Source organism: Anas platyrhynchos, chromosome 2 (genome assembly GCF_047663525.1).
Source record: "Anas platyrhynchos isolate ZD024472 breed Pekin duck chromosome 2, IASCAAS_PekinDuck_T2T, whole genome shotgun sequence".
Classification (NCBI taxonomy): domain Eukaryota; kingdom Metazoa; phylum Chordata; class Aves; order Anseriformes; family Anatidae; genus Anas; species Anas platyrhynchos.
The window spans coordinates 112057331-112082737 of NC_092588.1; the positions used below are offsets into that span (position 1 = coordinate 112057331).

The window sequence follows — 25407 nt, forward strand, 5'->3', positions numbered from 1 at the left end:
GTGGTACCAGCCATGAACACTGGCCATGTGCTCTCTCACTTTCCAGCAAATCTTGTTACAATTTTCAAAGTGGGGGATTAGAGAGGCTTTAATTAGGTACTTATTTAGGGAGGCTTGAGACTAATAAATCTTTTGTTACAATGGATGAAATTCTGAACAGATGCTGATGCTTTTGAAGCTGCCAAGACCCAAAAGATGGGAGCCCAGACCCCAAGGAGATGGCCATTATTATAGTTATTAGACAGAAAAGGCACTAAGGATATAAGGACAGGGAGCCCCAAACAGAACAATGGTACTGTGCCCAGCAGAGGTAGCTTTTTCTGATCTTTATGTTAGAATATGGGAATCTGTGTAGTTATTGTAAGAAAATATTGGATATTGGTAAACATTGGAGGCAGAAGTGTTGTTCCCCCTTCTTCCTCCCCCCCCCCCCCCACTTTCCAAACACCTTTGTGGAGGTGAAGCTGAACGATTCTCCATTTACAGGACCCTGTGGAGAAACGATTTGTCCCCAGTCTCGCAGGCAGACCAGGCTGCAGGTCAGGAGCAGCAGCCCTATCTGTTATGCTATGCTACCAACCTACCGTCTCCAGCAAGGCAGTGACTAGAGCAAATTGGTGGAATAAGAGGTTCCCCAAGAAATACTGCAGCTGTACTGAGAGCTCCATGCAAACCATCCCTCTCGGTCTGCGGAGACCCAAGGGGAGGGGTGCGAAAGCAAGATGCAGGAGGGAACACACACCCGTGCACACTCACACGAATAAGTGTAATGTGAAATTAATCTAGTGAGCATGAATCAGACTCTTCAGTGATTGAAACATCCTGTATAAACACTGTTCGGCTGTGTGTGTGTTTTTGTTAGTCTTTTGCCTTTTTTTTTAAAAAAAAAAAAAAGGACAGCATTTAAAGGACTATATTTGCATGCAAGAGCTGAGGGTAGAGGACCAATTTATAGCTTTGCCAGTGAAGATATCCAGAAGGGGTAAAAAGCAAGCAAGAAGTGTGCACTCAAGCCTATGGCACTTGGCTCCTTCCCGCAGCAGAGGAGTGCTGTGGGCGGGTAGGAGGAAGCACGTCAGATGCCAAGGCTGCACGGGGAAAGTCAGCGCTGGCTCCGGGGCCACCTCAGCTCCAGGACAGAGGGGCACAGCGTGGCCTGCACCATGTCCCTCCCTTCTCCCCAGCCCTCACCCCAGCCTGGCTGTTTTCTCACAGGGCAGGGCCACGTCGTGCCATTTCCCCTCGATGCTCAGCTGCGTGGCCAGGTTTCCCCACCTCGCCTGGGCTGTGCAACCTGCCCTGCCTTCAGTCTCAGCAAAGGGAGAGAGGTGGAGGGAGGCAGCTGAGCTCTCTCTGGCAATTAATCTAATTACTGGCTAAATGCAGCGTGCCTTTTTCCACAGGCAGAGCCTGTGTGGGAGTGAGCATGCCTCCACTGCAGCACCAGGGGAGGGGAGTGTTGGCTCCCACCTTCCCCCTTGCTGTGGGTTGTGTGGATGGAGAGGGAGCACCCAGGATGGATGCATGGATGGAGAGGGTGCCTTTACTGCTCCTCTGCTAGGACCTCGTGTGTCTGGATGAGCAGAGCGTGCTGAGGCCCAGCCAGCCTTGCTCTAAGTTACCCACCAGGGACACAGGGCTGATCCTCGAAGGACTGGCCTTGGACACGGGAGCCCAGTGCACAAGCTGCCACCTGGTGATTCCCACCCTGTCCCAGCAGGAAGAAAAGGGACTATGGGGAGCATGACAGTGGGAGCAGACACATCTCTCCCCATCATGCGTGACCACCCTCTCCCTGCACACCTGGGTGCAGCGGGCAGTGCTGTCACCCCAAGGCCCAGGGGAGGTAGTTAAAAGCAGACTTTTCTCTTCCATCATGCATCTAGGACGAGGCAGAAAAAGTGCTACAGGCCAGTTGGCCCTGCCTCAAAAGGTGAGGGGGATCCTGTTTCAGGTCACTATAAATTGTTGCAAATACTCCACGGTTGCCTTTGACGCCATTTTTATTTTATTTTATTTTATTTTATTTTATTTTATTTTATTTTATTTTATTTTATTTTATTTTATTTTATTTTATTTTATTTTTGTGGAAAAAGCTGTAGGCTTGTGTACTGGAAAGTCCAAATTAATTGAAACCAATCGTAGCCGCAGCAATTATGGGGAGGGTTCAGCCATCAGATTTAGGAAAAGGAAGAAAACAATGACTGCACGCCCGCTGCAGGGGCTGGCCAGGCGTGCGCGCCTCGGCAGCAGCGCAGAAGAAAGGACTTGGCATCTGGGAAGTGGCTTTTAAAAACGGCCAGGGCGCGTTCGCTACAATAATCCACCGAAACAACAGCCGTCTAAAAATAGGGTTGTTTTCTGTACTAAGCTCCTTTTTAACTCCGTTAGTCATCACCGGCTCCTAAAATAAGAGCCGTGTAACAGTCTCTCCTAGTAGCAGCTGTAAACAAACTTTGGGGAGGCGCAGGGGAAAGGGAAGAGGAGCAGCGGGCGGAGGCGGGGCTGCAGCGGGCGGCCCCGGGGCGGCGGGGGGCGGCGGGGCCGGGGCCGGGGCCGGGGGCGGCCGGGGGGGACCCGCTCTGCGCTGCCGCCGCCGGCTGCCTGCGACAGCTCCCGGGGCCTTGGAGCGGAGCCACGGTGGTCCGGGCAACGGCATTAAACAGGAGGAAACAGACGGGGGATTCCGTCATTTCAGCGAGGAGCCGGGGGGGGGGGGCAGGAAAGGAGAGTCCCGGGGAGGAGAGCGCGGCTCTCGCTCGCCCGCTGCTCCTCGCCTCGCCCCCGGCGCTCGCCCCCGGCCTCCCGGGGAAGGCTCCGGGCTCTCCCCGTGCCCCTCGGGCCGCTCCGGGGCCGGCAGCAGGCGGGCGCCGCGCACACCCGGAGCCGCCGCCGGGGCCGCGCCGTCGGGGGACGGGGACCGGGGGCGCCCCCCGCACCCGCCGCGCCCCCTGGCGGCGCCCCCGGGGCTCCGTGCCCCCGCCTCACCGCCTTCTCCTCCTTTCCTTTGAAAGAAGAGCGTCTCCCTTTCTTTTGCTTTTATTTTTTTTCCTACGCGAGGGGATATCGCGCCGTCGGGGGGAGGGGGTGTTCCTCGCCGGGCTCGCTCCGTCGGTGGGGAGCGTTTTCCACGATGATTTAGTGGAGTAGCTCGCCCCGAAGGATCAGCCACGGCCTCCCGTTCCCCAGGAGCAGACAGGATTTCGTTTATATTGGGTTTATTTTCAACCACATATGGGTGTCATGCGCTAGATTTATGATTTTTTACATATTTTTTTTTCATACACCAGATACGCTCGAAACCACCCTAACTCTCCGCTAGCTGCCGTCCAATTCCAACAGGAAAGTATGGCCCCCTCCTGCCAGCTGTGGGGGCAGAGGGAGGACGAAGGGGGAGCGAGGGGCGAGGGGAGAGGCGCGGCCCCTCGCCGGGGTGTCCCGGCCCCGTCGGGGGCATCCCGGAGCTGGGAGCGGGGAGGAGGAGAAGGAGGCGCTGCGGGCTGGAAACCTCTCCTTCCCCCGCTACGAAGTGATGAGATACAACTGTGTTGCTGAGATATTTACAGAATAATAATAAATAAAATAATAATAAATCTGGAGCGGCTGCAACCAAGTCCGCCGAGTCTGTTAGTAATTTAGCAGAATGGGATTTTCCTTTCTCTCGCCTGCCAGTTGATGCTCTTTTCCAAATTTCCACAGCGGGGGAAGCCTGCGATTTTTTACATAATGATTTCAGCATGCAAGGCCGCTTTTCTTTTTTTTTTTTTTTTTCCTTTTCCCTCCTTCTCTCCCCCGTCTCCCTTCCCTCCCCTCCCTCACTTCGCGACCCCGGCGTGCCGCCCGCTCCCCCGAGGAGCGCACGCAGCCTCCGGCGACGCCGCTGTCGGCCTCGACGGGGCCGTGCCGTGCCGGGCGGCCGCGGGGCCCCGCGGAGAAGCGAGTTGGCGACGCGGCGGCCGGGGCCCGTCGGTGCCCGCCGGTGCCCGCCTCCCGCTGGCCGCCCGCCGGCGGCGGGGCCGGGGCCCGGCTGACATCACGGGGCCGGGGCGGGGAGAGAGGGGGCCGGGAAGGGAAGGGAGGTGGGGGGGGAGGGGGGGCGGGGGGGGTGTTTTCCAGCTTTAAAAAGGCGGCGCTGGGCGCGCAGCCCTGCGTCAGAGCGAGACTTCCCCGCTCCGCTCACCCGCTCGCCCCAGTAGCCCGGGCAGCGCCTGCCGGCCCCGGCGCCCCGCGGCGGGCAGTGCCTCCGCAGTCCCCACGCACACCCGCCCTCCTCTCCATGCCCCGGCCCCGGGGGGGCGGCGGCGGCGAGCTCCCGTGCCTCCGCGGCTGCGGCTCCCACGCCGGGGGCGGCGCGGCCCCGGCCCCCGGGGCGTGAAGGCGGGCGGGGGGCGCGGGCAGGCGGGCGGGAGGGCGAACGGGGGCCGGCGGCGGCCCGGGGCGCGGTGCCGGGGCTCGCCGCCCCGCCGGGTGGATGCCCAGCGCTGCCCCGCCGGCCGCCACCGCCGCGCCGCCGTCGCGGGACGCAGACAGCGGGAGACAGGAGCCGGCGGCGGCCCCGCAGCGCGGCGCCCGCCCGCTCGGCAGCACCATGAAGGCGGCGGAGGAAGGTAACGGGCGGCGGGAGGGGGGTGCGGGCGGGAGGGTGGCGGTGTCCCCCGGTGTTTCCCCGCGGCGGCCCGGAGGTTTGCCGGCGGCCGCTTGCCAATAGGTGTCTCCTTCGCCTCTCGCACGGCGCCGCCTCGGCCGCGCAGCCGCTCCCGGGCGCCTCCCGCCGGCCCCGGTCCCGGTACAGCCCCGGTCCCGGTGCCGGTCCCGGTCCCGGTGCCGGCCGGGCAGCGGGGAGGCTGCACCCGCCTGGCTGCTGGTGTCCCTTCGGGAGCCAGCGCCGCGGACTCGTCCCCCCGGCTCGGGGACTGCCCCCCCTCCCGCCCCGAGACGCAGGCCTGATTTTTTTGGGGAGGGGGCGGAATGTGCCCTGTAATTGCAAGCAGCCCTCGCAAATTCTCTCGGGACAGTTTGGAAGCCGCCTACAGAGAGGGTCTGGGGGCAGTGCCAGGCGCCGTGCTAGCCGTGAGCCGTCCCCTGGCGCACCAAAACAATCCCGCAAGCCGGGGCAGGCTGCGGGGGGCTCCGCCGCTTCCCCCCCGGCCCCGTGTCGCCCCAGCGCCGTGTCGCGACTCCTTGTAACTACCCTGCAGTGACCCTGCTCCACAAAGCGCGCTGAAAGCACGCCGACAAAGTTTCTGGAGAGACAGATCGCGGGCACGGGGCTTGGGAAGCGCTTTGTCGGCTTGCACTCAACGTGCCAGTGCCAGGGGCAGCGTTTTGCCGGCGCGGGGACTGACTGCAGCCTCCTCTGTGCCAGTCGGGACATTTTTCTCTCCCCGGAGCATCGTTACCCAGCACCGCGCTGACGCCTGGCTGCCTTTTCGCACGTCGCTGCTGCGAGCCAGAGCCTTTCGGTAGCAGAGCGGGATGCCGGGGGGGACCCTGCGGGGTGATGCTGGGCATCGCCCCCGTGCCGGGGCAGGTGTGGGGCAGCCCCCGGCTGCGGGCCTGCTGGCAGCCCCCTGCCCTGCCGCCCCGCGCTGCCAGGCTCCCCGCTTCGCTTCCTATTTGCCTCCGCTTTGCTGCTGCTCGGGCTGAAATGGCCTGCCGGCCCCAGGCGGGGCATAGCAAGCCCACACGTCTTAGAAAGTTGTGAAAAAGTTGAGGATGGGTCGGGTCCAAGTCCGCCGTGTTTATCCCGCAGCTCCGCCGTGGGACAGCGCGGCTCCCCTTCCTGGGCTGGTCCCAGGAAAGCTGGACAGTCGCTCAGGACCCTCCTTTATTTTTCTTTCTTTTCTTCTTTTCTTTAATTTCTTTTCTTTCTCTTCTTTTTTTTTCTCCTCTTTCTCCTCTTTCTCCTCTTTCTCCTCTTTCTCCTCTTTCTACTCTTTCTACTCTTTCTACTCTTTCTACTCTTTCTCTTTCTTCACTCTCTCTCTCTCTCTCTCTCTTTCTTCCTTTCAACACAGATTTTTCCCTGCCGTGGTTCCTTTCAGTTGACACGATCCTGTCAATGCAAAAGCTACGAGCGTGGCTGCAACCACGGCTCCACTTTTGAGGCATGCAAGGGCAGTTTTAGATGGAAGATAATTACTGCTTCATTAAATCGCGTTGGCTTTCGTTCCTCCCGCCCGTTCGGACCCCCGAGGGCTGTGCAGCCTTTGCAGTGCTCCGGACTTGAAGGGCAGGGAATGCACCAACTTGTAAAAATTACACCCAGAGACTAAATGTGTAATGGAGTCTCTTGTCAGAAAGCGATCCCCTCTCTTGATTTCTGTGGCATTTGTGATCCCGGTGTTAAAATGTCACCGACACTCTTCGATAATTCTCTCCTGTGTTGATGGTAGATTTTGTAAGGGACTGAGAAAATGAGGCAGTCTGGAAGGTGTGACCCAATCCAGGAAACGGGGACGACGACGACCCTAAAAGTCAGGATTACTGCCTGCAAATTAAGGTGTTCCTTGATTACCAAAAGACGACAGAAAATAGGTTATTTCATGTTTAGCGTGGGAAGAAACTCTCGCAGTGTCTCGGTGGAAGGACCGGGCACAGCTCGGCCCCCGCTCTTTTCTTTGGTTCCTACAGAGGTTCAGAGTCCAGAAAATATCTGAGGGTTAATGCCACATACGATTTAAAATCTTTTTTCAGGCTGTGTGACTGCGGCTGGAGCAGCCAGTCTGCTGGGTGACTTGTTGGACCTGCAGTGTGATCGGTGGAGTTGGCACAATTTGGGTTCACTACGGGGAGATGCTGCGTTTGGGCTGGCGGTCCGTCGGTCGGTTTGTAAAGCTCGACGGGGAGCTTGCCTTGCCCCGGAGCACATCGGCTCCCCCCTGTCTCGTTTCTCTCGCCCCTTTTCAATGCTTTAAACCAGCGCAGTAACTGGCGCTACGCTTATTCTGTCCCCACGTATGGCGTCGCTTCGGCTCTACCTTTACTTCTCCATCTACATCTTTACTTCTCCAAGGGAAGGGTGCCAATGGAAATATTTTATTGACGGCGCTAATATTTATGGAGTTGGCCAATCAGACCGCCTGGACGGTAGTTTCGGACAGTTTACCCATCCTGCGGGTAACAGATGTGGAAGAGGCAGAGGAGTGGAAGCAACGGGAGCAATTGGGGAGCTGCTCCTCGCCTCCCTCCCGACGAGCCCTGGCAGGAGATAGGGGCCCTGCGGGAAGCTCCCTCCTTGGGGGGGGGATGAACCCCGTGAAACCCGGGGGCACCGCCGCGGAGGCTGGGGGTGCGGACGAGGCGACTGTCCGGCTTGTAGGCCCTCGGCAGGGAGACCGGAGGGGCGGCAGTCCGTGCCGTCGGGCCGCGCTGCGGTGCGGCCGTGCGCGGGTAGCGGGGGACGCTCGTCCCCGGCCTGCTCCGGCATCCCAGGGCGAGCGCGGTCCCGACGGGTCGGCAGCTCCAGGCGGGGCTTTCCGCTGCTTTCAGGGCCTTTTGCACACTCGTGTGACTCAGCCCCGGCCCTTCGGGGAAGCGGCTCCGAGCGGGGGACCGACGGCAGCCGCACGGCGCTTTGGCACCCGGGCCCGGCACCGCCTCCGCCCTGGACCAGACCCCTTCATCCGCAGGGCAAAGCCCTGTCCCGGGACAGGGCCGCCCTCTGGCAGGGTGCCGGGGCCGAAGGGACCTTGTCCCGGGGCTGCTCCGGGGGCTTCCGACGTGCGCCGGGCCCGGCGAGCCTCCGGAGGCACGTCGAGACTTCGCCGCGGCCGTGCGGGGAGGGGAAAAAGCGTGATGGACTCTGATGGAAAAAAACTGTGTTTTCCTGGCACTTTGCAGTGGAGATTTCAGCCATAAGCCTGGAAAATGGTATTCCCTCGGTTTAGAAGGGAATACCATTTCCATAACGGCTTTAAAAAGCTATTCATTTTGAAATCCGGCCTTAAATTCTGGGAGCTCAGCAGTCGCAGCAAGCCCTAGCTGCTGGGCCGGAGAGGTCATTTGCGTGTTGGAGACTTTAAAATGGCTTTGTATGCTCCCACAGAAGTGCATTTCTAATGCGAGATGGGCGCTATTTCTTTTCGTCGACCCGATTTTAAACCCATATAAGCAGCAGAACCCCACAGCCCGGGGAAGCACCGTGCCACTCTTCATGCCCCGGCCGAGCCGCACCAACGCAGCTTGGGCCAGGGGACTTCTCCCGGCCCGGCACACGGAGGCAACTGGTGTGTTGCGAGCCCCGCTTTAATGCGCTTTTTATAGCAGTTGGCACTAGTGGGTGCTGCAACTAAGTAAAATAAATTAAAAAAAGAAAAGGGAAAAAAAAAAAAAAAAAAAAAGCAGGAGCTCGGAGCCTCCTGGCTCGCAGCTGCCAGGTGGGGACCCTCGGAGCAAGAGCAGTGCCTCGGCAGCGCTCAGCGCCCGGCGCGGCTCCCCCAGGGACAAGGCGAGCGGAGGCGAAGCCCCGAGGGCAGAAACCTCCCCGGCTGCACCGTGCCGCCCCGCGGGATCCCGGCACCTGCGGCAATTGCGATTTCCACCGTGCGGGAGCAGGTGAAAGCCCGCCGCCCCCGGCTCTCCCCAGCCCGCACCCCCTCCCGGTGCGGGCGACCCCCGGGGGGGCTCCCCGCGGCGTGCGGGCTGCGCTGTGCGAGCCGGTGCCGCGGGAGGGGGGTGCGGGGGAGGGCAGGGCAAGGCGGTTGTTTGCATCGACCCGGAAACATCAACAAAGCGACGGAGGGCGGATCAGAGGCGGCGGCGGCGATAGCGAGATAGGCCGGCCGTCGGGGCCGGGGTCACATTACCGTGCCGGCCGCCTCCTGCGCCTTGTCGGGGCCTCGCTCCGGAGCCCCGCCGCCGAGGGGAGCTCGTCCCGGCCCCGCTGTGCCGGCGGCAGCAGGTGTCGGGCGCGACGGGGCGGGCCCGACGGGGCGGGCCGGGGGCTGCGCCGCCGCCTGGGCGCCGGAGCGAGGCGGGCGGGGGTCGCCGCGGGCGGCAGGAGCCATGACCGGCGTGGAGGCCGAGCAGGAGTTTGATTTCGATTTCCTCTTTGAGTACAAGCACAGCGATGAGGGCGGCGGCGGAGGTGGGTCGCGGCCGGGGAGGCACCTCCGGGGGTCCCGGGGGAGGGATGCTGCTGGAAGGGGCGGGGGAGGTGGCCCTGCGGGGGGTCCTTCCCGAGCGGGAGGCAGAGGCGGGGGCGATATTTTGGGTCCTGCGCAGCTGCGGGGCGGCGAGCGGGGGGCACCGGCAGCCAGCAGTGAAATCCTGCCCGGAGCCTCTTTCCCTTTCGGTGCCCTTGTGTCTGTACCGTGACACGTCTCGGAGGGGAGGCCACGCGGGAGGCAGCCCGGGTGCGATTTGTTAAACTTCGGAGCTGTTCAGAAAGCCGGAGTTTTGCCTTGCGTGCGCAGCCGGGAGCTTGCGACCGAGCCGTCCCCGCAGGCTGCCAGGGGCTGGCCGGCAGCGAGCCCAGCGCCGCTTCTCCGCCACCCTCCGCAGCCCCGCGACCGACAGCGGCAGCTCGGGTCCGGCCTCGCCCCGTGGCAGAGATGGGACCGGGGGAAAAGCCCCTGCTGCCCTTCCTCTCGCCCCCCGCCCGTGAGCTGGAGCGAGCTCGGCTCAGGGTTTCGGTCCTCCAGGCATTCAGGCTTGAAGGTCATCCGCAAGCAAAAATAACGGTCCCGGATTCGTCGTGGGTCACGGTTTGCAAGCCCGGTGTCTCCGTGTGGCAGTTTTATGACTTTGAGCAATACTGGAGGTGGGAACAGGGTAAAGGAGTCGGGAGCTGACACACACACACAGAAAGTTGTCGTTGCTTCCCGATACCAAGCGGGCTGTCCCAGCCTCAGCGATAGCAGGTCAATGTAAAAGTAAAAGTAGGTGATTTAAAGCTGTTCCAGTTTCTTTTTCTACTTTTTTTTTTTTTTTTCTTTTTTTCCAGTGCTTTTCCCTTTAAATCAAAGGAGGTTCCCAAACCCTTCCCTGCATATCACAGCCTGTCAGGGCATAGCTGTGCATGGTGCTCCCCTTCCTAATGCCCTGCTCTCCAGCACATTCTCAGTGTCCAGATGGCTGCAAGGAGATTCCCAGTTTTTTAGAAAATTAGTTTTTAAGAGTGTCACACCAAGCTTTATAGACGTAATTTCCTATGAATTAGGCACCTGGAAAGTGGAGGGGCCTGAACAACTTAAGTGTCAAAGTCGTAGTGAGAAGAGTAACTCCATTAGGCAGTGCTGAAAGCATAAACTTCAGTGTAAGCCTAGGTGTGGCTTCACGTCTGGAAGTGTAAAACAGCCTTTGCCTTCTCTGAAGCCCCTTTGAGCTGCAGGTGTTAAGCAGTCCTATTTAAAGTGTATAAATAAAAAATGATGGTTCTCAGTGCTTTGTAGGATCAGCTTGTTAATGATGGAAAGGGATAAAGCCTATGCCCAGTAAAACTAACTAGAGAAAAAAATGTGTTTTTTTTTTTTATGCTGTCATGAAGTGAAATGTAATGTGAAGGTGTGCTCACAAATCAAGGGGTCCAATTTCTTGTTCTAGTTATACCTAATGTAAGTGTAAATATGTTGGCAACCGAACCATTGCATACCTCCGCTGGTCTATCTGATACCGAGGTTTGGCTCAAGATACTAAAACAGGCTTTTGAAAGTGCTGTGGTACCAAGTTGTGTGAGTTACTGCCCATGAACAGCAGTACAAGCATAAGCCCAGGCTCATGGGCTCTGCGCTGTGCAGGGAGCCTCTGTGGATCAGGGTCGCAGTCAAAGTGGCTGCCCATGCTCAAGCATTACCTTCCTTTCATCCGTATCAGCGCTGTCAAAATACCCTACAAAGCTGCACTATGTGGTGTAGTTTTATACCTATGTAGCCACTTCCATCTCCCTTCCCTCTCAAGACTGGCATTTTATTTCTGCGTGTCTTACCGTTGTGAGGGAAACAACAGCATTTTATGAACACTCACTGTGTGTGTTTGATGGATTTTTGTGAATACAGGAGTTGAGCACAGGAATGTGATTTTTCACAAATGTATCTGGTGGGTCTTAGTGCACAAGCCAGGGGCTTGGTCTTGTCCCTAGGTCTGGTTTTCAGGCTTTTATATTTGTTGGGCATCCTTTGTACACAGTCTGAAAAGTTACCTAAATATATGTACGTAAAGGCTTTGGATCTTTTGATTTTGAGTACTACTGTGTGAGAAGATGTACACCATGTACTTTTCCTATGCCCTTTAAAAGTTGACTTCTTAAAAATGTGCATGATAGTACTAAAAGAGACTATTCCTTGCTATGTGCATTAGGAGGACTTGTTGCTTGGAGCATTGGTAGCTTTTGCTTATATATACATTTTTTAAGCTGGTTTCCTGAGGCCAGTCTGAGGCTTTGTATCAGCTCTTCAGCCTGGGCTGCAGATCCCTGGCAGACTTCAGTGTCCGATTTTTACTCTAGCTTTTTTTACCCTAGCTGCACATTAGATTTTGGAGTATCACTGGGTTCACGGTACTTTTCACGCAGGTAACAACAATCTCTGTTTATTTACTTATTAATTATAATAACTAAGGCGTTGGTGCAGCAGTCAGCAGATACAGCAGGTCTGCCAAGCCCACCCGGTGGGCGCAGAGCTGGGGCACCCCGCAGAGCCCCCAGCCCCCTGCCCGAGTGTCTCTGGCCATGTGCCAGGGGCCGGCCGTGCAGCAGGGCCCATGGGGCGCGTGTGGCGGGGCTGCCAGGAAGAGCCGGGCCTGCATCCCAGCAGCTGGGACAGCGCCAGGGACGTCGCCTGCCTCCGGAGCCGGAGGAAGCAGAAAGGGGCTGGGGCTGCCTTGGAGGCCACTTTCTGAAACGGAGAAGGTCTTACCGCTGACTGCCACTTTGATGTTTGGTGTTGTTGTTGTGTGGTGTTTTTTTTTTTCTGTGAAAAGCGAGAAAGAAGTAGTGGTTGCAGTAGCTGTGAGCGAGCAGTGCTGCCACACAACAGGGCAGTAAGAAGAGGCAACTCATTTTGGAAGGAGAGGGCTCTGGTCCCCCAGGCAGAACTGTGCATTGCCATGACCACTGCAGTCAGATAACCCATCTTAAGGAGCACCCCCTTTTCCACATTTCCTCCTTGCCTTGCTGTTGAATAATCCAGTTCTATCTGCAGTATGCTCTGTTGTAATTTAATGACTCTTCTCACTAAACACCTCATTTCTGAAGGTAGAGTAGAAAGTGAGCTGAAAAGATGTTGTTTCTTATTGTTTGTGAATGGTACCTGACGTGGCACAAAGCAGCTGGAACTTCACAGAGTAGCTGTGAAACTGCTAGAGCACATTAATTTTTTGTAAGTACCATTTGTCTCGGAGTGGTTGCCAGAGAGAAACATGAGCATGGGATAGCCGGAGGATGACACCAGAGAGGGCTGAGCTCATACACAAAAGAAAGCGAATAGCCGGGAGCACTGGCTGGCATAACCTGCTCGGAGGCTTGTTTGCATCCACAGTGCTTCTGGGGAGTGAGTTGTGTTGGGAATACCAGTCACAATGATTAACAGGGCTTTTCTGCATCTATGCGGGGAAGGTGGACGTGGGGCACTTCCAGGAGCTTGCCACCTGGGAGGGATGGGAACCAGTTACCTGTGTGGACCAGGTCTGGCTAGGGGCGCACAAAGTTTCCCTCTGTCATATGGGAAAGCGTCGCTGCCCTAACAAACCCGGGGCAATGCTGGTTGTGCATGGAGCTGTAGTGGGGTGTATTTCCAGCCTGCTGTGAATAAACTTGTAGAACAGCATTACCCAAATCTCAAATTCATCAGGCTGATAGCAAGGGTTTGCTATCTTTTCCCACATGGCGAGTGACACCAGCATGAGGGTGTCTGGCCCAAGTGTGCCGGTGACGCCAGGCCTCCTTATGCAAGAAAGCACGGGGTGACTCCTGATCCTACCACCATTCATAGCACCAACGGCTGCCTGTCTCCCTGTCCACAGCCTGGGGTGTCCCTGGGTGGCATATAGAGACCCACATGCAGCCCCAGGGCAGAGGGAGCAGAGCTGAAGGTGCCCCACCAGCAGGCTGACAGTGGGGCGAGGAGAGAATGGTCTCCTGCAGGCCACGTTCTCCATAGCACAGCAGGGATGAAGGTGGATGAAGGTGCGTGAAGGTTGGGCTGTTCCCCTGTGTTGGTGCAAGTCTGTGATGTGATCTGTCACTTTTCAGGTTTTCCACACAGCAGAACCGTGCTATTTCTTTAGTACACCCGGAGCTGTAACATGCTTAGAGAGTTGGCCAAGAGCACACTGCTGGCAGTGCTTAATGTGGCATGCGCGAGAACCAGCAATTTTAGTGGAATTTCATCTGTCACAAAGCAGCAACACATCCATGTTTATCCATCACCTGGTCTTTGCCAGTTGGGCCGGAGGATAAGTGGTCCCAGAAATGAGAGCAGGTCAATAGATCCATCTCGTTCCAAAAACCTAGTTAACTGGAACCGTTTGGAAATTCTCTGTAATGGAAATTTCAGTTGTGTATAATTTTTTTAACAGAATGCAGTTGATCATGTTCTTTGTTTTAGTCTGCCTCCACTTTTTTTTTTTGTTGGTGGTGTGTTGTTGTTTTTTTTGTTCGTTTTTGTTTTTAATATTCCAGCTTTTCAGTGAGGGAATTAGGCTCTTGTGTAAAAGCACATCTCTTGGGCAGCATTGCAGTCTCTGAATGCTGATGCACCCCTGTTTGAAGACTCAGTTTTTGGTTCTGAAGGTTTACATATGTCTCCTCAAGACAAACTCAGTCCATGTACATCCCTGTCACAAGACAGCTTGTCTTGTGCTGCTCAGTTAGTGGGGTTTTCAAGGATGCAAGCCTGCAGCTTCTCCCCTAACACAGTATGCCTGTCTGATGGGTTGTCAAAGAGTGCTGTTCTCTCGTGTCTTTTGTCATGTTCCTCCACTCCAGCTCGGTATGTTGCTAAGTGAGTATTTATGTGCAACACTTCATATCATTATTTTTTGTTTGTTTGTTTGTTTTCCAGAACACTATAATTATACATCTTCAAACGTAAATGCTGGCTTGCCTCTAAATGTGGCACATTCCTCATTGTCAACTCCATGTCATGGCCTTCAGACATCAAATCCCGTCATTTCAGTTGTCCCATCAACAAATCATCCTTCTGGATATGGAGGACACATTGACAGTGGGGCCTCTGAGTATTACCTGCCTCCAAACATCAGACCTAATGGAGCTCCAGCACTGGAGAGCCCTAGAATTGAGATCACCTCTTACATGGGACTTCATCATAACAACAACCAGTTTTTCCACGATGAGGTTGAGGAAGCCATCCCAAATGCAAAGCGATCACCTTCCACTGCCACTTTGAACTTACCGAACATCGAGGCGTACAGAGACCCGTCCTGCCTGAGTCCAGCTAGTAGCTTGTCTTCCAGAAGCTGCAACTCTGAAGCATCTTCCTACGAGTCCAACTACTCGTACCCATACACTTCTCCCCAGACCTCTCCGTGGCAGTCCCCATGTGTCTCTCCGAAGACCACTGACACAGAGGAAGGCTACCAGCGTGGCATGGTGGCCTGCACTTTGCTCAATTCACCGAGGCACTCTCCGTCTACATCTCCCAGGACAAGCATCACAGAGGAGAACTGGCTGGGGGCTCGCAACTCCAGGCCTCCATCTCCCTGTAACAAGAGAAAGTACAGCCTCAATGGCCGGCAGACCTCCTACTCACCGCATCACTCCCCAACACCTTCACCACAAAACTCGCCGCGGGTGAGTGTCACAGACGAGACGTGGCTGGGGAACACCAACCAGTACACCAGCTCTGCCATTGTCGCTGCCATCAATGCTCTCACCACCGACAGCACGATAGATATGAACGATGGGATTCCCATCAAGTCGAGGAAGACCGCTATTGACCACACCCCATCCATGACTCTCAAAACCGAACCGGCTGGCGAGGATCATGGGACCATATCGCCAACTGCCGATTTGTCACCAGAAGACTTCTCCAGCTTTCAGCACATCAGGAAAGGAAACTTCTGTGAGCAGTACCTGTCTGTGCCACAGCATCCATACCAGTGGGCCAAACCAAAGTCTCTGTCTCCTACATCCTACATGAGGTAAGGAGCCCTAACTTAGAGGACAATCCTGACAATATCTTTACTGTATGCTTTTCTTTTTTTTTCCTCCTTCCCCTTCCCATATCTGTTTGGCCAGCCAAATCTGCCCATCCACTCATTTCATTTAGCCATTTCTTGTGATGCCACCTCTTGTCGTTGGTGTGTTGTGACCATGAGCACATCTTTGAAAGGGTAAAAAGGCCACTCCAGAAGTTGACTGCTTGTTGGTTGTAACTGGTTACTGCTTCCCAGGGGACAAGCCCAAGTCCAGACAGTCTCAAAATAGGATATTCATGGGTATTCAGAAGCTTGACAGGCAGCAGGACTATTGGGTACCATCAAACCAAGGTTTTATCGATGTTGTTCATCATGTCTTAACATGTTTTTGCTGCAGGACTATGAGATGTTCCTGTTATTGTGCTGTTACAGGGCACTTTACATTTGTGCTTTACAGACAGTGAATACAAACAGGGTAGGAATATGTTTCTTTTACAACTTACTTCAGCACTTACTTAATCACAGAATCACAGAATCTCTAGGTTGGAAGAGACCTCTAGATCATCGAGTCCAACCTCTAACCTAACACTAACAGTCCCCACTAAACCATATCCCTAAGCTCTACATCTAAACGCCTTTTGAAGACTTCCAGGGATGGTGACTCCACCACCTCCCTGGGCAGCCCGTTCCAGTGCCTAACAACCCTTTCAGTAAAGAAATTCTTCCTAACATCTAACCTAAAACTCCCCTGGCACAACTTTAGCCCATTCCCCCTCGTCCTGTCACCAGGCACATGGGAGAACAGGCCAACCCCCACCTCACTACAGCCTCCTTTAAGGTATCTGTAGAGTGCGATAAGGTCGCCCCTGAGCCTCCTCTTCTCCAGGCTGAACAATCTGAAACTTTATATGAAAGCTTCATACCAGTCTTCTTTTCCTGTCTGCAATGGACAGTGATTTTATTTTTTCTCCCTTTCTCCGCCATTTTTATGTTTAAACAAGAAAACCTTATTTGTAAGCTGATAATACGTGTCACATTTATTTATCATAAGAGGACTCCAAGTAGAAAGGAACAAATAGCCTGGATTTGAGTTACATGCATTGCTTTCTCTTTTGGTCTCAATTACAGTCTTTACTTTGAAGTCTTAAGACTGCGTATACAGTGGCATGTGATGCAGAAAAAGAGTTTGGCTTTCCAAAAGTTCACAGACCTGTTCCGGTCCCTGACTGTGATAGCAATCCCTCTCCTTTCCCTCCCCAAGAACATATGGCTTCTTGCTTTTAACAACACAACTGTCTTTGCCAACATGAAAGATGTGGACACATAGCTGTGATATTTTAGTTAGTAATAGCTTCCCTGGCTCTCAACCTTGCCAGTCTCATTTGTCTCCACCCAGCATTTCTCTGCTACCTGCTTCCTACAAAAACTGGACCGTGGACCATGGCACTTCATGTTACAACAAGTAGCACTGTCCCTCCTCATCCTCACTGTTCTCCCATCCTCCTGTCTGCATTGTCCCAGCTCCTTGGCAGGACCTTGGCCCAGTTCAGCGCTGGGAGATGTGACTGTCCTGTTGTGTCTGCTGGAGCCACCCACAGGTGGGCGCTTGCTGTCTTTCAGCGCAGGGATGGGATCTTTCCACACCCAGCAAATCCATCAGAGACTTCCTGAGTATTCAAAAAACAACATTTGTGTTCTCCCACCAAAGGTGTAAAATAGTCTGAATTTATCAGAGAGGCAGGACGTTTGGTTTTATGTTTGGCTGTTTTTTGCCAAAGACTGCACGGGCAATAACGTGACAGTTCGACCAAACACATCTTTATCTTTCTATTGCAGAGAGTCGCCTGTAGGCACTTTAATGTAGTCAGTGAGAAGGCAACCTAGCATTCCTGTGTGCTAACACAAACAAGAAAGGTGAAGTGTACAAAACAGAGCCCCACTACATTGTGTATTTAACATTTTTTCCACTGTTTTGGTCTCATATAAAATATGTTTCCTGGTTCGCAATATGTTTCCATGTGATCTCATTAACTTGTGCTCTAGGGCAGTTGGAAGTTACTGTCGAAATGTGATTTTAAGTTATTTTACCAATCAGATACACTGACCGTGCTTCCTTCCACCAAAAATACCTCTCGTTTTATGTATATGTGAGTGCTGGGCAACTGAGCACAGACGTCAACAGGATCACAGCCTACGCAACAGAAACTATGTTATTTTAAATCTTTCCAAAAAAATTGGTTAAGAATTTGTCACAACAGATCTGGATTTTTTTCCTGTTATTTTACACATCTGTTCTATTTCAAATGCTGGGGCTTTAGGGGTAAGTTCCAACAAACAACTCAGGCTCCAAAATCTACCCGGTCATAATGATTTTGAGATAACCATATTTGATTACCTCCTCTGTCACTTCCTGAATATGCATTACATTTTCATCAAAAGCAAGCGTGCCTTGGAAAATCACTGATGCCCCACCCCACCCCCCCACCTTTCATTCCCCTGTATTTTCCTGCCATGGAATAAGCTCCAAGAGTGTGAGCTGGGTGTGTGGCTGTCTCCTTTTCTGTGTGTTTATGGCAGGCATTAGTCTAAAAGAGAAACAGTGGGTTTTTTTGTATTATCTCTAAAATTGATGTTTTTCATTTATTGTAATTAAAACTCGATCAGTTTTCAGCTTTTCAAGTACTGGGACAAAGAGGGATAATAAGAGTAGAGAAAGTAATGCCTGACTCAACAGGAATACTGTCTTTTCATGCCCCAAGTTTCTTCTGATTTCTTAAGAGGAATGTGAGGCATACCAGCTTGGAAGCTCATCCCAGATCCACCAGCTCTGGGCTCTTCAGAGCAGGTTTTGGCTGATAGATCCCCACCGAGGGCTACCAACACGACCTGATTCCTGTGCAGGAGTCAGCGTATGGGTGCTGAGGTTCATGACAAAGGGTGGGAGGACAGGCCCTGGCCCTGCTGCTGGGGACGGCACCAGGCAGGTAGGCTGTTTAGGGTTACCAGTGCAGCTGGGACTTCGTCCCTGGTGCTTTGACTGCTGTCCATGGCCTCAGGCCAAGGCTTTTGGTGTAGAAGATATTGAGAGACCAAGTAGAGATGAACATGAGAAACTTTGGAGCAAACCATGAGGTGGCAATGGGAATTGTTCCTCTTCCAGACCTCAATATACAAGAAGAAGCACTCCATCAGCCATTTATTGTACAGGCAGGTGATACTCCGTGTTTCTCAACCTGTGGCTGAACCAGTTGCTTTCTTTTCTCTGATATTTATACATCACTTTTTCATGCTCTGTCAAAGGCAAGACGGAAGTACAGAGTTTGACTTTTGCCCTTGGATTTGGAGACAGTACTGACAGCATGGTATTAGTGACTTTCCAAGACTAAGATCCTGTTTTTATTTCTCACCCACTCATCAGCACGTCCCAAATCATTATTGGCTCTAGCAGAAAGGATTGGCACTCCTGACAATGCCAGATTTCTGAGTGTCTTATGCCTTTTTTACGTCTTCCTCTTATGCTGCTCTACTTGACCAAACAAAACTTGAAATCTAGAGCCAGTTTCTTACTCATTGAAAAGTAACAGCTTCTTTATATGCTTTGTAGTTGTCTCAAAATAACTTTATTTTGATATCGGTTTTAATAACAGTTTAATCCAATAAGTGTGTTAGCCTGTATCACTTTAATTTTCATTAGATGTAGGGTAGCTGGGGGGGAGGTGGGAAGAAAAGTGGTTGGATTTGTGGGTCAGGTGTATGGCATGTTTGAGGTCTGCCACACGAAAAGAAGCTTCCAGGAATAGACACCCAGTTCCAGATGGTTTGTAAAAGCTCTCTACTGTATTTTTTATATATTTTTTTTTTTTTTTTTTAAAGCTTCAGTCTCCTTTTCAGCCTCAAAAATATACATATATGTTCTTGAAACCACAGAGAGAAACATGTAGTTTTACATATGGAGGCTGTAATTTGCACACAGAGAATGTATGTTTGGATATCTGTCTACCACTTTCAAAAGCACATTTGGCTTTTATCTGCATCAATGGGCTTGTTTATTTTTTGTGGATTTTTTGGATTCCACTTTTGTGACTGTGACAGTATTAAACTCAAGCATAAAAAAATCATTCACTGAGGCCCCAAACTGCATGATTTTCTTTAAAAATCATGATTTTAAAGTGCTACATTTTTTCCCCACATTCTTTGTGGACCTTCTGGGTGCACTTTTTTTTTGTTTGTTTGTTATGGTGGTGGTTTTGTTTGTTTGTTTTTAAATAGATGTTTTGGTCCAGATGATAAGACAGAGAACAACCCTACTGGGGAGAAGCTGAGTTTCTCACAAAATTGGTGTTTCTAAAGGTGAAAAAGGGCCTCAGCTTTCTTAAGATGTCACAAGTGCGGCAACACAAGATTTGCTGAACTGTGCATTCATGGCAAACTTCTTTGTTTATGGCAAACCAGAGGAAGTTCCTCAGACAAAGCAAATGCTGAACTGTCTTAACAAGACCCGGTAAAATGGGGACTTGTGGCTATGTGTTGGTAACCATCTCTTTGGGGCTAGCTGCTGTTAATTGGGGGACGGAGGAGGAGGACAGGGAAGAGTCCACATCTCCACCCTTTTTCTTGCTGTATTCATGCTGCATGGGGGTATTTACAGACTTAACAAGTTGGTTTTGCCACTGTGTAGCAAAAAACCTCTTAAAAATCTTTTGCCTGTGCTGGGTTGTTGTACTGTGAGGCTGAGATCTGGTAGGAAGCCTGTCTCAGTAAACTGTTTTGTTTGTTTGTTTATTTGATTTAAATCCCCACGCTTTCTTCTGACTGCTTTTTAGTTATTCAAATGCCCCTGTAAGCTTCTTATTGATAGCCTTCCTTCACAAGCTCATTTTAGCACTGTGTGATACTAAATTCAGAGCAAGCAGAGATGTGACGCAAGCCACTTGTTCCTGCCATTCCTGCAGCAGTAGTTTCTTGTTCTTTCTCTAAGTTGACAAATGAAAAATTTCCTATGTAAATCTATCTCTGAATGTTAACTTTCAGGACTGTTGTGCTGAGTATTATCTGTAAGCATTATGACAACTCACATTTTTAGATCTCAACGTGAGAGATTCCAAAGTGCTGCATGAACTTGGTGGAGTTGCTACTTGCTCCACATGTCAGAGAAGCACAGCCAAGTCTGGGTTGGGACATGGCGTGTATGTTAACAGTTCACAGACAGATTGCTCAATTGTCAGATAGGAAATTAAAAAAAAATGTCTACCCGTGTTAACTCACAGGTAAAATACAAAGCACATGCACTTCTCAGACCACAAGCCAGTGGGTGGACTTACAGGGATCCTTGTTGTTTTCTTACTCTTCTAAAAAACACCCTAGAATCTTCAACAGGCATCCACTTTCACATGAGATGTGTAATAAGTAATAAATTGTAACCATATTTGTATTTGGTGCAGGGTTGGAGCAGGGGCAGGCTTAGCAGCCTGGTAAAAGCCTCAGCAGCCCTGTGGTTTCTCAAGCTTACGCTTTTGTTTCTGAAGGAACACTCACTCTTAGTAAAAATAAGGTTAGTGGAGGAGGCTCAGCTACACTCCTCCTAAACCACTTGCTTTACTTCAGGTGTTGAAACACACCACTCTGCTCTGTGGGGCAGCAGCTTTTGCCACTGTCACACAGCTATCTTTGGTAGATGACTCCACGCTGTGATAGTTGGCAAAGCAGAACGGTTTGTCCCCGTATGAGACCAGCAGTTGTTCTGACACCTTTTGCACAACAGCCTAGTTAAGGACAAAAATGTTTGCAAATCTTTTTCAAGTGGCCCTTGGCATCTAGTAGCTTATGCAGAGAAAGGCAATTTCATTCCTGAATGCATAATAATCTTATGAAAATGGGGCTTAAACACCTTTGCAAAGTTTAATAGAAGTTTTTTGGCTTTGTTTCCTCCCTGTCTGTATTCCAGTGTGCTGCTTAATATCTTTTCTTTTTTTTCCCTGTAACTTGATAAATCTTTCTGCTAAAGGCAGAAGTCAGCCAGACTGGATAATCTGTTTTTGATTTAATCATATTGTGTATCTGGTGTATGCAAAATAAATCACTATTCATCTGTTTTGTAATCTGATTTATGTAGGACATAGTTACATTGAGTGCGTTTTCTGCAGTCTAACACCAGTTTTTGTGAACCTGCCTTGAAATAACCATTCCTCATTATAGCATTTTGAATGAATACAGTGGAATTTATTATGGTGTAGAAAGGAGCGGGACAGATTTGCAGTTGGTGGAAAATTCAGTCTGAGGGAAATGAACTAATGTATATGTGATATGAAGACTGTACAAAGGTCTTTTCCTTCTCCTTCCCTCCCCTTCCTAGTGGAGCAGCTCATCTGCCCTCCACATGATGCTCACTAGTTGGGGTAGTTTTCAAATTGATAAGATTTGTTTGCAGCAACCAGATTTTTTTTTACCCCTACGCTATTTGCTTGGTGCCTTTTTCCTTTAACCATGTTTAGCTGCAGGAAATTAAGTGCATGGTGAAGATAACCTAACATAGGAAATAGCTCTGACAGCCCCAACCCATGACACCGTTACATGCATCACTCTGCTTCCTTTATCAGGAAAACTGTCATTAATTGTCGATTTATAATTGAGCAGGTGGTATTTTGGAATTTTGATTATAGATTGCAGACTAAGAACAAGCTGTATTTTATTTTCAGGTTTTATTTGAGAATATCAATTTTACACCTTTATTATACTGACATTTTCAGGTGCTGATTTGAAAGTGTTTATTTTATTTTTAAGAAATCTAATTAGTTATGAAACTATTACTTTGTCCCATATATCTTAAAAAATCTCTCTTCACTCAAGGACTATGTGGACTATGTGCTGCCAGTTAGAGTAGTCCATTCTAATATAATATTAATTTTTTAATGATGTGATAGATATTGTGTCCTCAGGAAAAAGAAAAAAAAAAAAGATTCATCAAGTGAGAATTTACTTAAAAACAGAAACATCTGTTTAAAAATGTGTGCTGATCATCACCAGAAGAGGCACAGCTGTTTTTGCTGTGCTTTGTCATTCATCATTAGTCAAATACACTTTGTCCTTTTTATTTTTTTTTTAGAATTTTTCAGACTAAAGAATGTGCACCTAATGCACTAGGCAAAGAAAAGTGGCTTCATGCAACAGCCAATTGTCTACAGTTTTTAGGCTGCTCTTGGGTCTTTTGGTATGCGTCTAATAGCTGACGAGTGTGCAAGAGGTGCTAATACCTCCTCTTCAGTATACCATTTGGTAGCCCCCAAAGGCTGCAGTAGTACATATGTAGTCCATGGGAAGTGTTAGCTATGAAATAATGTCCATATCAGCTGGGTTTAAGCAGCCACCATTTATAAAAGTATAAATGTGCTATAGAAACCCAGGGAGCTGTGTTGGTGCAGTGTTTTTATCGTCAGGTGCCCTGTCTGTAGCATGGCTTCAAATTTTGTTACAGAAATGGGTAATTTCTGTAGTGCAAGCAGTGCTTGTCCATAGGCACTCAAGTCACTCAAACTGGCAAATTTATAGGCAGCAAGGAAGGATAACGTAGAGAAACTTGACGCCATGTAAAGTCCCATAAGTGTACATGCATGCACATGTGCACTAGCAGATTCAAGTGAAATATACTGGTGATAAAGTACTGAATAAACATTAAAAATAAAATTAAATGAAAGCATGTGGTATAACACCCCAGCCTGAGAAGAGTCGTGCACTTTCTAGCTTCCTTTGTTTGGTTGTGGTGCTACTTATAGTGGTGGGTACGAGTGGTTAAAGCCTCTGGCCCTCCCTCAGTGGGAGGTAGCGGGGATGCTTTGGGGGATATGAGCACTGTAATGCCCATGGAGCCACCACCAGCATACTGGAGTGGTGCTGTGTGGAGTGCTCAGCTTTCAGCTGAATACGTGCTTGTAATAAATGTACCCAGTGCAGTAAATTCCGGATGGCCAGCCTCCACTCAGCCTCCACCAGGAGCTGTGCAGCCCCTGAACCTGCTCACCTACCCTCAGTCATGTCTGGGCCTCCTGCCATGGCTGGCAGCGCCATCCAGCCTGGGGAACTCAGCAGTGCCATACTCACCACTGAGGTCACCCTACAGTCCTGTGTGGAGGTCATCCTGCATCAAGGGGCAACAGGGGGGCTGAGGACAGCTGTCTTGCATGATGATCCTCTTCTCCAGGCTGATGAAGACTGATGGAAGAGTTTCAGCTGTGCCAATTAACTACTTGCAATGGCTTTTGAAGGGCACCCTGGTTGGGAAAATTTACCAAAAGAATAAATACATGCTGGGCTTAAAATTAGTGTTTTCATTATGAAGCTTTTTGCGCCAATTTTAAAGTCAATAAATTTGTATCAAGCCTAACACTGTTTCAAAAATATTTGTTCCTTTCTTTTCTTTTTTATTTTCCCTGGAGCACCAGCTTGGCTTTTCTTACAGACAAGCTCTCCTGACAGTGTTTTCAAGTGTGGTTTTACTCTGGAAGTGGGTTTCTAAGAATGGCACTTCCCCACCATTGCACATTGTCAGGCCTGCTTACTTTTGTGATAGTAATGAGTCCTTAATAGTTCAGTAATTGCTGAGTCAATACAGAGCCGGAAGAGTGAGCTGGATTTTCTTCTGGCTTGTGCGTCATCCTTGGTAGGATTTGTAACCAAGTTCTGACTTCAGATCTTGCTTTCTTATGTTGTGTGAACCAGGGAGAGACCAGCTTCACTTTGAGACTCTGTGACTTGTTTGTGTGTTTGGAAGAAAGCTGGGAAGTGGTTTTTTGTTCTTTACACCTGAAATGGATTTGTTGACATCCATTAGATTCATTAAACATATGACTTCTTCAGAGCTGGTTTGGCATTCTCTTTCACAACAGAAATACTCTCCCTGCAATTCCTCTGCATCTTTCCACCTACCTTTGTCCTTTTGATTCAAGAATCAATATATTAAGATGTTTGTAAGCAGCATCTTAACGTTTTTCCATTTTGTTTACAAATTGGATAGCATCTGGGCCATCAAATACACTCAATCTTCATAAAATAACCATTACCTTCTAAATTACTTATGTCATGGCATTATCTATATTGATGAAATTTTAAATGTAAGATGGTGAAGGATGAACTGTGAAACACGGTCTCTAAAGTAATAGTGCTGGATGCTTGTGGTTTGTGATAGTGTACTTGATGTTAATTTTTAATATATTTTCCTTTCCATTATAGCCCATCCCTGCCTGCCCTTGATTGGCAGCTGCCATCTCACTCGGGACCTTATGAACTGCGTATTGAAGTGCAGCCGAAGTCCCACCACAGAGCTCATTACGAGACAGAAGGCAGCCGAGGGGCTGTGAAGGCATCTGCTGGGGGCCACCCGATTGTGCAGGTACCAAAATGTATAATGGAAGTACACACAGGTTGTTGGTCTTGGCACTCTGTGGTAAACACCATATATTCTCCAAACCTGAAATGCGATGGGAGGTTTTTCATGTCCACAAAGGTTACTGCATGCAAGTATGCCTGTGCAGTAGTTTTTTTTTTAAACTTGGTGGGCCAAGCCTTTATTACAAATATGGCAAACCCACCCATTTGTTCTCTTCTTTTCCTTCTCCTGACTACTCTCTCAGCAGTTCTATCAATGTGAATACGGCACAAATGCATATCTGCTTTGTCCGTGCATCAATGTACAGCTTAGGAAATGCTTAGCTGCAATGCCGTGACCATGGACCTGTCTGTGAAGTCGCATTCCAGACATGCAGTTTATACTGAAATCAGCTGGGGACATGTCTCAGTACATTTAGTCCTTAACTTGTGGTTGGATCTAATCAAAGCTGTGAACACATGTTGGAGGGCAGAGCCATAGCGGTAATGTGGAAGTATGTCGCTGGTTTGGATATTGCAGCGAATGCTGTGCTAAGCGAGGCTTCTTGATTTTTTTTTTCTGTTTAGTTCTTTAAGCCCTTCTACACACTTCGGAAAGTATCTGAGGTCTGAGTGTAGTTTCATGAATTCCGACAATCTCTTCAGTTCTGTATATAAGGCATAAAATTTAATAACACTGCAAACTGACCCTTAATTAATTCATAGGACTAGCGTCACTCGTTTTTAAAGGATTTTTCTTAGGAGCAGAAAGAATGAGATTTAGTTTTTGTTTGCTTTTTTTTTTTTTGTGCGTGTTTTTTTTTTTTTTTTTTTTTTTTTTAAATAACGGGAGAGAGACAGCTGTCCGTGTCCCTCGATGGTGGCTTCTTCCTCACCCCAAAGTTAGTGTCAGCACATTCTGCCTGGGCTGTGACCTTCTGTGCAGCAGACCCC

The 25407-nt window shown here is 50.6% G+C and overlaps 1 protein-coding gene across 7 annotated transcripts in view; it reads left to right on the plus strand.

Moving 5' to 3' along the window:
• The first annotated feature begins 4109 nt into the window (after positions 1-4109).
• The window catches only part of NFATC1 (nuclear factor of activated T cells 1), a 119892-nt gene continuing 98594 nt past the window's right edge, over positions 4110-25407 (plus strand). For 3 of the 7 annotated variants that reach the window (XM_038173987.2, XM_027451198.3, XM_027451200.3), the window contains exons 1-3: positions 4111-4607; positions 14001-15099; positions 24319-24478. In XM_038173987.2, coding sequence (XP_038029915.2) covers positions 4472-4607; positions 14001-15099; positions 24319-24478 — 1395 coding nt within the window. In that variant the 5' untranslated portion in view covers positions 4111-4471. Of the gene's footprint in view, positions 4608-8771; positions 9089-14000; positions 15100-24318; positions 24479-25407 lie in introns of those variants that run through there. The other 4 variants (XM_038173989.2, XM_027451199.3, XM_038173990.2 and 1 more) reach the window with 3 other exon arrangements.